At 40.5% G+C, this 12,369-nt stretch overlaps 1 protein-coding gene across 1 annotated transcript in view; it reads right to left on the bottom strand.

Moving 5' to 3' along the window:
* Positions 1-12,369, bottom strand: part of ryr2b (ryanodine receptor 2b (cardiac)) — a 78,377-nt gene that overhangs the window by 51,679 nt on the left and 14,329 nt on the right. Inside the window, 19 exon segments of the mRNA XM_036594153.1 lie at positions 198-318; positions 772-880; positions 961-1,174; positions 1,905-2,040; positions 2,277-2,380; positions 3,203-3,335; positions 3,505-3,619; positions 6,234-6,510; positions 6,777-6,920; positions 7,013-7,118; positions 7,661-7,861; positions 8,529-9,321; positions 9,561-9,787; positions 9,985-10,071; positions 10,388-10,547; positions 10,654-10,814; positions 11,025-11,139; positions 11,519-11,844; positions 11,980-12,188. Coding sequence (XP_036450046.1) covers positions 198-318; positions 772-880; positions 961-1,174; positions 1,905-2,040; positions 2,277-2,380; positions 3,203-3,335; positions 3,505-3,619; positions 6,234-6,510; positions 6,777-6,920; positions 7,013-7,118; positions 7,661-7,861; positions 8,529-9,321; positions 9,561-9,787; positions 9,985-10,071; positions 10,388-10,547; positions 10,654-10,814; positions 11,025-11,139; positions 11,519-11,844; positions 11,980-12,188 — 3,738 coding nt within the window.

Genomic DNA, 12,369 nt, shown 5'->3' with positions numbered 1-12,369 from the left:
AAGTTCCACCTAAATTTATTTTTTTCCATAAAATGGAGTTCCACCTTAAATGAAGTTCCACCTTAAATTCTTTTTCAAACCAACTTAATTATTATTGGCAATTATATATTAAACTAACAAAACTAAACCAAAATTTTGGACCAAAAATATTTTAGTTCTTTGAAAACAGAAAATGTGGAGAACACAAATGGTTGTACCTGCGTCCAGAAATGGGAGAGAAAAAGGGACACTGATGACCCCCTCAAGGTCCTTCATGGGGATCAAAGACCTCAGGATCTCCCTGATACGAACAGCCTCACCCTTACCAGCCTCTATCAACTAAACACAAACATACATACACACATTACAAATACTGCACAATGATTGCAGTGCTGTAATGAGAAATACAGGAAAGTGAACCAAAGTAACTTGCCATGTTAGAGAACCCAGAAATTTGCTGGGGCTTTTCTTAGCGTCTGAATGGTAAAACAGAATTCCAGAGTGATTCTGAGGGCACAATAACCTCTCACAATGTTCGCCTTAGAGTGAACGCCTTAAATCATTACATTAGCTGAATATATCCTAAAGTGCAATGTGAGTCTCTGAGGACAGAGGAACGTTACCTTAATGGCGGCTGTGAATACTGACGCAGGTTGATGATTAATTAATTTATGGATTTGTGCATTTTTATCACTACTTAGTAAACAGTTTACACCTCTATAGCACAGTACTAATGAGGGAGTGGAGATCCATCTCACTCACAGTCAGTGTGTCACTGTACCAGACACTTACATGCATTTCTGGGGCACAGCGGCCCAGCAGGTCTATGAGAGCAGAGTAGAAGGTCATTATAGCGTGTCCCATGTGGATGATGTCATCATCTTCATCATCAAGAGTATCACTGAGTGTGAAAGACAGGGGAGAACGTAAAATAAGTAAAATCACTTTATTGGAAACAGATAGAGAAATAGATAGAAAGACAGATGAAGAGAGAAAACAGTAACTAACAGTGTGCTACTAGACTGGTACGCTCTGGAAGAACCATCTCTGCTCTGGTCTTCGGAGATCTTGATGGCTTCCTCTATGGTTGCTAAGAGACCGTCTCCCCCCTCCCCTCGCAGGGCGGGGCCAAAGCACTCAGGCCTACGAATCAGGAGCCTCACCACCACATAAGCATTCTCTTCTACACTTTCACCTACACAATGAAAACATGACAATCAACAATCAGTGGAAAATCATTTATTCATTTATCACTTAAAAGTATTAAATTTAAGTAAGTATAAATTTATTTTACTAAAATTGATTTTTGTTATTATTATCTCCTAAGAATGCTATCTATTATTGGCATTTTGTTTATTATTTAAGTGTAATTATATTATATATATTAACTAGATATGCATTTGGCACTGTGATAAGGCACTGATAGATAGATAGACAGATAGACAGATAGATAGATAGATAGATAGATCAAGAGATTGACAGATAGATAGAAAGATAAATAGATAGACAGACAGACAGACAGACACATGGACAGAAAGATAGATAGATAGATCGAGATAGATAGATAGATAGATAGATAGATAGATAGATAGATAGAAAGACAGACACATAGATAGATAGATAGATAGATAGATAGATAGATAGAGAGATGGACGGACGGACGGACAGATACATAGATAGATAGATAGATAGATAGACAGACAGATGGACAAAAAGATAGATAGATAGATAGATAGATAGATAGACAGACAGACAGACAGACATACAGATATAGATAGATAGATAGATAGATAGACACAGACAAAGACAGATATATAGATAGCTAGATAGATAGAATGAGCTGTAGAAGGATAGATAGATAGATAGATAGATAGATAAAAACTTTTTTACAGTGAGATTCTATCACATGTAATTTTAGCTCGCACCATTACAGAAGACAGCGAAGCGCAGGAAGTCCAGGTATCTCTCTCCCTCAACGGGATTCCAGCCGATGTCAGGGTATCCTTTAGAGACCAGCAGAGAACAACTCCGCAAACCACAGCCTGCCAAATACTGCACCACCTACAGTAATGCAGATAGTGATTTTAGTCTGCCAAATATATGATCCACAACAAAACGAAAGAAAGAGAGAAAAAAGGTCAGTCTGCCAAAACAGCACAACAAGAGAAAGGAATGTCACATTACTGTTCAAAAGTTTGAAATCTCTTGCCATATTAATGGTAATTGTTATTTTACATACTTTATACAGAACAAGAATGAGTAAAACATAAGACTCAATAAAGGGCAGCAGGTCTGACCTTCTCCAGGTCTGATTCTGTAAGGGCCAGTGCCAGCTCATAGTTGTCCATTACAGAGGCTGCAGCTACGTCCAGGGGGGTACAGCCTCGCATAGAGGGAGATGCTGAACAGACACACATTTGCCTTTATTCAGCAAAGTTGTGCACAGACAAATCTCACTGCAAACTAACCAATGATAAACCACGTAGAGGGGGACTGACGAAGTGTGTAGCAAAAGACGGTCTAATTTCTGTAATTACACATGCATATAATGAAACTATTTCATAGGTGGAGCTCACAAAGTGACCAGTGAGTGAAAGTGCAAGGCTGACGTTTCTGAAGGAAACAGTGAACGCACATGCACTTATGGAGCGACGCTGGAACCAACTACATGCTTGACTAATAAAGGATTTAAATATTCTTAATTTTCTAGATGATGTTTGTTCATATTTACAGGTAAAGTGGTGCGATGTTTAAAAAAAAGCCACGTCATGAAGTTTGAGTTTTACGTTACGTTTACATCACGTCTTCTTCTGTGAGTATATTGGCCGGTTGCAAAGCAGAAATCTGATTACTGTCTGACTCATGTAGACCTGGAGTTTTCCCATTATCTGATTACTCCAGTACATGTAAATGCATTGATTGGATTAACGACAAAATCTGATTTTCTGCAGTTTTTGGATTATTAAGTGCATGTAGGCGCCCTCAATGTCCAGCTAAAGTATACACATAAGGTCTAAAACATTTTTTTCACCATCATTAAAGATCATCAAGTACTGTCAATATATTAGCAGAAAACTCTAAACAATTTGGCAGCTGCTGTTTAACCTTGACACTAAAAGACTTCTGTTGACAATGTAAGATAATATAAGCCATAAACATGGCTGTATTGATGCTCATAAACACAAATCAGCAGAGTGAGTTAATTTAACATGAGCTAGCACACCAAGTCCAACACTGCTGTGGTCCAGGAGGTAGCTGAGGTGATCAAACATGGCCTTCTGGTTATGTCGGCTGATTCGACAGAAATAGCACAGGAAGCGGCAGCAGTGGGCCACCATCTTTGGAAACATGATTTCCTTAGGAAGGAAAGAAAAACGTATTTTTGTTATAGCAAGATAACACGTGAACAAACACAATTCACAATAATATTAAAACAAGCCTATTGTAAGAAGAACTGCAGATCACCTCCTTGATGAATAATGAGTTGACAATTTAACAGTTTTATAATTGGAAATGCACAATTACCTTGGACTCTCTAGCACCAAGAACATTGACCATCACCTCCATGACCGTCTCGTGCATTCCCAGTGCTCTCATCAAGTTCGGGTGCTGGTAGAACACTTTATTTTTCATGATGTCACTGCAAAGGACAGAATATGAACCTTGAATTCATAAGCAGAGCGAAGATGACTGTAAAATGTCATGCTACACATATAATGGTATCAGCAGTGTTGGGCAGTAACAAAATACATGTAATGGCATTATGTAATCAGAATACCAAAAAAGGCAACTGTATTCTGTTGCAGTTACAGAAAAAGACAGTAATCAGATTACAGGGACATTTACAGGGGCAGGATTACATTCAAACCACGTACTTGTTGAATTTCGCCGTTTAAGCGATAAACATGTTGCGTAAATTGTGTAGATTTACCCCTTAAATGGCCAGAGCTCAACAGCAGGCCCTAAGTTTCATTATATACTTCCATAACCTAAGAATAACTCAACAAGTTTGCACTGAAGACCCTGTAGTTACTGAATACCAAGCCTTAGTATGTAATAAGACTGGGATTTTAGGGGTTAATTTGGAGAAGAAGCAGAAGGAGGAGGGTCCTGCTGTCAGGACAGATCAAAACCCCACCCACAACCAGCAGTTCTCAGTTTTTACTCAGCCAATCTATATAATTTTAGCAACTATTTTATTTTTATTGTCAGAACTGAGATCTGCTGCAATTTGAGTTAATCTTGTGCCCTCGTTTTTCACGTCACCAGATTAAACAACAAAAGACTGATCTGAAAGTCAGCTCTTTTATTCTCGTTTATTGCTATGTAAAATTCTACAGTTTGACTGGCGATAAATCAAACTTTTGTGAACATTAAACTGGCATATTTTAATGCTGAAGTGAACTATCAGTCTGAAATGTGAACAGAAAGCAAAGTCTCGTGAGCGGTATAGTTAGTTTCATTTTCGCATGTATAATTTCTTTCTTCAGTACTTTTCGAATGATGGGTGCAAAATATTAACGTGTACATTATCATTATTTGTAACTATGAAGATCAGTCCCGATTTCTATGAACTGCTGAAACCGCTGATTAGGTACTATCAAACAGTAAGGGCTTTGTAGCAGATAGAACACAAATGATGGCCAGCCAGAGAATTTAGAACGGCCTCTATTTATGATTACTGTTGATGAGGGGTCTCAAAATAAGATTTATAACGGATTGATCTTTTGACTTCGGTATGGTAAAGACAGATTTTCAACAAATAAGGCAAATAAGGAAAAGTCCCAAGAGAGCAGTATATTTTTAACTATACTGCATTTGCATGTTGAAGAAACTGGTTCTTTCTACAGTGATTACTTGTTTTTCTGTGTTTTAGTCTCAACAACATTAGTCTCAGTGTACCAATTTTTTAATTTTCCTGTTCACTCAATTCTTTTCCTGGGTAGCCGTGCCTCGATTTCTGAACTTATCACCTGTTTCACCGCAAGAGTACACACCTTAACTCAAAGAAATTATATTGTACAAATTCATTACCTTTACGTTTGAAATATTTCCATATATTGCTCCTCTCAGATTTGGCCAATTTGCTAAATCTGTTCATTTCTGTGAGGAGCAAAATTTAAGACACCTGTACTGTATCATTTTGCTTTATAAAACCGTGCAGTTTTCATGTTTGCCTTGTGTTAAGTTATATTTCTCTTGAAAAAGCCTTGATAGAAATGATTAGACAAGTAATCCAAAAGTAACAGAAAGTAATCTGATTACATTACTTTCATATAGTAATCCTTTCGATTATGTTACAAGTACAATTTTAACAAGTAATTTTTAGTCACCCTATATTGATATTGTAACAGTGGAGGCGAGGAGGTGGGATGTAAGTGAGAGTCCAGAAATCAGTAGTAGAGGGTGATACAACAGACAAGTCCATGATGAAACAAAGCTGAACAACCAGATCAAAGAAAACAAGCGACAGAGTAACATCCACAATGCAAGACCAAGACTGAACAAAGACAGGGGTAATAAATACACTGACAGGAAATGAGAAACACCTGGGACTAATGAGGGGCGGAGCTACAGACAGGTGGAGCAGATAACAAGGGGGCAGGACCAGGGAGGAGACACAGAACAATAACAAAAGTACATGGCTCAAGAAAACAAAAGGCACATGGCTACCATAGAGGGGAAAAAACAGACACACTCAGAGGGACAAAGGAGGAATTCGTGACAGATATCCTATATTGGATATCAACATAAATGACAAAAAACTATAGCAAAAATAGTATTGACACAAAATACAGCATTTTATATTTTGAAAATAAGAAGAATCAGATCAGTCGTTTATAAACCAACCTACGCACTAACGACTAAAGACATACACAGGCACCAAAAAATCACCATGAAAGATGAAGAATGGCTGTAATGTAATCCTGCTAGTAATTTACCCTATTTTTATAATGTATCTGATGTATCTGATTATGGACTTTTTTTCCTGTAACTGTAATGGAATACAGTGACCTTTCGCTGTACACTGATTACATAACACCCAGCTCTGTACATGGTAGGTCTGAGGAATGAAAACCTTAGAATTTTGAGGAATAAAGCCATTTCAAAGTTGACACTGTACTCAGAGAATAGATTATTTCACATATTAATTCTTTTGGGTGTTTTTTTGGGGGGGGGGCTGATGTATGAAGCCAAGTTTTGTATATTCTTTACATTTTTTGTTCCAAAACCAAAAAATTTTCTCCACATACCCAAGTCCTCCAATCATGAGTTCCTCTTCCTCTCTGCCCATTCTGGTCCTGAGCAGTGAGCGGATGCGTCCCAGTGCCTCCTGCAGGCCCAGAGTGTCCTCCACTGAGCTCTGGCTGATGCAGTAGGCTTTACGGAGAGGGGCAGCCATCTGGCCAGACAGTCCAGCATACTGCCACTGGAGCAGACCAAAAGCAGCCTGAACCAGATCTGGATCATCTGACGGCCCTTCCTGAGCCCAGCGCAGCATGGTGTCAGAGATAAGCTGCTGCAGAGAGACTGAAAGGAGACAGAGTGAGAGGGCGAGAGGTGAGAATAAGCATACAAGTGAGAAGAACACTAGAAATAAGAACAGAAGACAGAAAGAGAACGAAAATAGGATGTAGTAGAGAGAGAGAAAGCAAAGGAGATGAGTGTGCAGTGCTGCAAGCCACACTACAATCATATTACATACACAGTGCAACAATTAAGACTGTGCAGCACCAGACGCAATGAATGTATCATTAAAATTCAAATACTCTAGCTTTCTGTTTTGAAGTTCATACCAGATTTAGGCACAATGTCCTCTTCAACTACTCCAGACATCCTTCTCTTTAGACGAACCATTCTGTCCAGCAGACCTTTTAATCGATGCCTGACATGCCGATCCTGCTCATCTTCAGTAACTAAGTCTTCATCCATTTCAACTCCTGCTAACAAAAGACATTTATTAAGACATATAACTCGCATTCTATATGATGGCTCCGTAGTCAGTAGAGTCAGTCTGATATTGGTCAGTTACCACAATGGCTCCTCATGTCTAAGTGAAAGTCCCAGAGCAGATCTTGGATCTCCTCGGGACACGGACATTCCTGCTGCTCCTCTTGGAAATTTAGCAACATGTTCATCTGGAAGAGAAGGACATGACTCCTCAGGACTTACATCACTATAATTACCATAGGCTGGGCTACATTTACCAAGCACACCACAGTAAAAGATGTAGGATCAGCAGCCCAACTGACCATGTGTCGCATGGATGGATGGATGGATGGATAGAACTTTATTGATCCCGAAGGAAAATTGCGGTGTTTCAGTAGCAAGACATATAATTGCACATGCAGAAGTAAAAAACAGAAATAAAAAGCATGTAAATTGAGAAAACTGAAGCTAGATAAGTACTCTGATAAGATTGCAAGATATAGGCGACTACATAAAAAATACAAAAAAACATGAATATAATATGATAACTTATGGTAGTTTCTTCACTTTAAAACAACTTAAAAGTGCCCTGGTAGTTCTCTCTATTCCTATACGCTGCATATGAGGAACATCTGATGATAGCTGAACATAATGTTGCCTCAAACATTTTCACTCTCCGCTGCTCAGCAAATCTGGCACCCCTATACTGTTACAATCTTCGTCCTCTGACCTTTCACTCATTACTTCTGACCTGTTCTTGAGGAGGAGAACGAAATTCCTTGGTCTTGCGGGCGGTGAGAGCAGCTGACATGTTGAGCGCCTCCATGACCTCATTGTATCGGAAGCGCTGGTTGTCCTGGAGATGACCCACAAGGTCATCGGAGAACGCCACCACAGCCTCAACCCTGTGACGTATCTGACAGTCGCACAGGTACTGCAGCAGGTGGCACAGCTGAGGGAGCGAAAGGGAGAGAGACAGAATGAAAATAGTGAAATGACAGAAGAGGAAAGAGAGTGTTTGATCCAAAATGACCAGTGAACCTCCAGGTGTTTGCTGAGAGTTTGTTGAAAATCTGGTACAATCTGGATAAAATTTTGCCTTACAAGACCCTGCATGTACCTCTCTGCCAATAATGAATTTTAAAAAATATGTTTTAAGCCAAACTTTAACTCAGGACTACCATAAAATAATGCCAGAAGCATCAGGCAGTGTATTTGAAACTTTTCATGTGTTTTACGCTTGTTATGATGTAGCTTTTGAAGACATTAATCACTTCAGACAAGCTGCATTTCGCAGTGCACTCAGAATGACACTGTTTACATATTAACGATTTAATTACGCAGAACTTCTGAAAAAACAGTGGATTTCCCCTTTAAAAGAAGTGCTTCAATTATAAACATCTCATTGTAGCACAAGTAGAGATATCAGATTGGCTTTGGTATTGGCTAATACTCGAGATTTTAATAATGATATATGTTGTATTGGAAAAGAAAAAGTGGTATTGTGCCATTTATAGCTTTTATACTATTACTATGTTTGTATTACTTGTATTACTTCTATAGTTTTTCAGTATATATGCTGCCATTATAAACTCATTAAGTCAAACTCAAACACCTGCCTCTAGTTTAACCGCTTCTGGAAGCTTCATCCTTAACTCCAGTAGAGGAACGCTGGTCCTTCTCTCTCTGCTCTCGTCTTCTGTCTTTCCATCAACCTCTCCATCTCCGTCCCCCAGTCCTAAAAAATTTTCTCTCACATAGGCAGAAGGCAAGATGAGGAAAAGCACACGCCGCAGGTCTGAGCTCTGAAACACGCCCATGAGAAGCAGTGTGTGAAGCAGCTGGAGGAGAGGAACCAGCAGTAGCTCTACGCTGCCTCCCACAGGGTCTCTCACACACTGCCCCACTGTGTACAACGCCTCCTCCAGCATCGCTGTGGTAACAGCCTTCAGGACGTCCAATGGGAACTCAGGACTGTCCTGGCAAAAGCCGCCCTGGACGGTGTTGTTAATGTTAATAAAACAAGGTAAGGCAAAGTGTGCTCTGGGTCGCAGTGAGGTGCTGATGTCACTTCCTGGGAGGCTGTGATGTTTCTCATTGCTTTGAAAGAGCGTAATGGTGCGTGTAACATCGGTCATGGGCACAATGTACTCATAGGCGGTTGCCTTTCTGGCACTGGTGTGGGCACTGAGGTGAACGTTGGTTAAAAGGGCATAGAAACCTGCTCGCAGGGGCCCAGGCATTCTAGGACATCGCAAGGCAAAAAGGAGCTGTGATTGGTCCACATGGCTGCACAGGGCATGGCTTACAGGTGTGTTCCCATGGGCACAGAGGGCAGAGTAGAGGCGGAGCGTGTGCTCATGGAACTCAAGCAGGTGTTCCTGTTCGGAGAGCTCTAGAATGTCCATGCACCTGAGAAAGGGAAAGAAGATCAGTAAGAAATATTACATTAAATTAAAATGAAAACGTTTATTTAGATACGTAATACTATATATTCATACAAGGAAGGCAGCTCAAAGTGGTTAACATAAGATTAAAAATAAATAAATAAATAATGATAATATCTGAAATAAAAAAATATGCTAAGGCAGTTCCAGACCGATCAGGAATCAATTTCAAAATAAATGACAGAACATCTCATGTCCTCTGACCTATCCTCCTCAGGGATGCGCAGGGTCATGACCTGAAGGCTTTCCTTGCACTGCACTCTCCAGCCGTGCCTTTCCTCTAGTCGAACCAGCTCCACCTGTGGGCTGTGGTCAGGTAACCGGGTCCACCTTGCGTGCATAAGGCACTGCACGGTCATCCTTGGGGGACACTGAGGCCCTGCATTATTCTTCTCGCTCCGAAACACAGCAGCAGACAGGGGCAATACACCCTGAGGACAGAAAACTGGATCTTAGAATATCACCTGCTAGTGGCATCCAAGAGATGAGTTAAATACTAGTCACAGTTGCAAGCATGTAGGTTTCATCAGCAGCCTTTTTCTTCTCAAGAAAAAAAATAGTGTGCATCTTTTACCATATTCATTTTATATGACATTTAGATTTAGCTTAAAGCTTGAAACATGTTTACTTTGATCCGTCCAAGTTCAAACTGGAAGACATCAGGAGTTGTGGCTTTGGCGAAAACAGCTGGGAACAGCTTGGTGCATGGTTCCACCTAGGGGAGGAACACAGCCTATCAAACCAGCCATATAAGTATAGGTCAAATATTAGCTATGCAAAGCATCTGTGAAGGTAGGCAGTACAGCAATTCTCACACCTTGGAAACAGGCCTGTCATAATGGAGTCCTTTAGTGGGGCAATGCTCCAATAGCCATTCATCACACCCAAATATAAACCCACCACTCTTTTGTACATGTTTCTGTAGCAGAACATTGCCCCAATTTAAAAGGCTACATTAGTTAACAGAGTAGGTGTTGAATGCAATACTTAAGAAATAAGATAACTTACTAACATATTGGTTGTCTAGTTACCTGGAAGTAGGTTCCCATCTCCTTTCCATTAGCAGTGAAGGTAAGAAGGCCAGTTGCCGTGTCAACCAGACAGCCAATCTCAAGCCCACTGCTGCTGCGGCTGTGAGAGAGACTACTGCCCTCTGCTGCACACACCATGTAACAGCAGCTGCGTTTGACACTGCAGAGTACACAAAAACACACATTAAACCAACCCAAAACACTGCTATACAGAAGTACATACAAACTGCTCCTCTTCCCACGAAGTGTACACTATTGTCACTGACCTCTGGAGAACTTTGCCCCACTCATCTCCAAGTGTTACCATCACAGTGCACACTCTCTCTAGGTCAAAGCTCTGCTCAGGGGGGCGAAAAGCTGAGGTTACCCATCCCACCCAGATGCAGGAAGGATCTTGGCCATGTAGAATTTTCAAAGAATAGTAATACTGCATGAGTAGCAAGAAATGTCAAGGAGAAAGACAACAGGGAAACAAAGAAATGATCATGATCACGAAAGTTATGATAATGGCAATATTCACAACACAAGGCTCGTAATCAACTCATAATAAAAATTATAATGTCACCGCTAAACAAGTAAACTGCTAACTAATGGCTTTAGTCTCTTATCTTGGCACAGTCTGCATGTAACCTCTTACCTTAGTGCAGTCGGCAAGGTGGTTACAGTCATCCCTCTCAATCGCCAGCACCTCCTCCAGTAGCCGGGCTGAAGAACTACTTGTGTTCAGCTCCGGCTTCTTCTTCAAAAGAAAGCTGCAAAGGACAAGACACGAAGTTAAAAATCAGTGCTTGGAAAACATTCCCACATAAAATCAAACTTCACTTCAGTATTGTATGCTTTGTTAATTGAAGGTTATTTGAAAAAAATATTTGATATCCTTCTGACATAAGTTTCCTTACAAGTCTCATATACTGGCTACGGTTTGCAGATGGTTTGCTTAGAGCTGGAGTCCAAGTGTGGGCTCCAATTTTTGTTTGTACTCCAGAATAGCACAGATTATTCACCTGAGTAATCATCAACTATGCCTTTAACTGATTGAGTCATGTATGAAAATATGGCGGCACACAGTTTCTCTGAGGACAAAACTAAAGGCTAATTTTTTTGACTGCAGCATTATCAACACAAACTGACCGCTGTCTGCGTTTGGAAGGCTTCTCTTGGGTCTGGTCCTTGTGGTTGTTCAATTCATCTCTGCTTCCAGTGTACCTGTGGACCGACTTCATTAACACTTCAAAGTCTGAGTCCATGTCTCCTTCGTCTGGTTCTCTGATGTGGCAGACCGTGCTGCTGCTGGGAGGAAGAGAACCCTCCACAGGTGTAGAGAACACCTGCGCACACTCTACAGGCATGCTCAGGCGATAGAACTCAACATCAGTGTTGGCACTGTCTGGTGCCACCACTGCCTGGGTGACCTTCAGACCTGGTGGGCGATCTACTGTTCCATCAATGCGAGTCACCTGTGAATGAGACAGGTTTCATTATTAAAGGGGCCATATTCATATTAATCAACTGCTTTTGGTTGTGATGCTTTGTGACATTTTAAGTTCTAGCACTGCTCATTTGGTAAAATGTGATAAGGGTACATGACGTACCTGTAGGTAGGGATGATCCTCCAGTACAGGCACAAATAAAGGTTCTTTCCAGCTCATCCACAGAGGCAGGTCTCTTCTCATATTACAGCCAAAAGGTTGGTACCCTTCCTGAAGCCCACACACGTTTAAGTATTTCAGAGTGTTTACCCGGTGGCCTAAATTCAGCCGCCCCACCTGGTTCACACCCAAACTACACACAGGTAGGAAACCTTGGGTACAAAAGATCAAACAATCAACAAACAAAGTCAATGTACAATCCAAAACACAGACTCACCACTATATAATACATGAATTATATATATATGAGTGTTTAAAAGTCATTTACTGAAAAAATATATTGTGTATATATTTAAATTTAATATAATATATAACTATGTTTCAAAGCATCTT

The sequence above is a fragment of the Colossoma macropomum genome, unplaced genomic scaffold (assembly GCF_904425465.1).
Source record: "Colossoma macropomum unplaced genomic scaffold, Colossoma_macropomum, whole genome shotgun sequence".
NCBI classification, from domain to species: Eukaryota; Metazoa; Chordata; class Actinopteri; order Characiformes; family Serrasalmidae; genus Colossoma; species Colossoma macropomum.
This window is presented reverse-complemented; position numbering and strand designations above follow the sequence as displayed.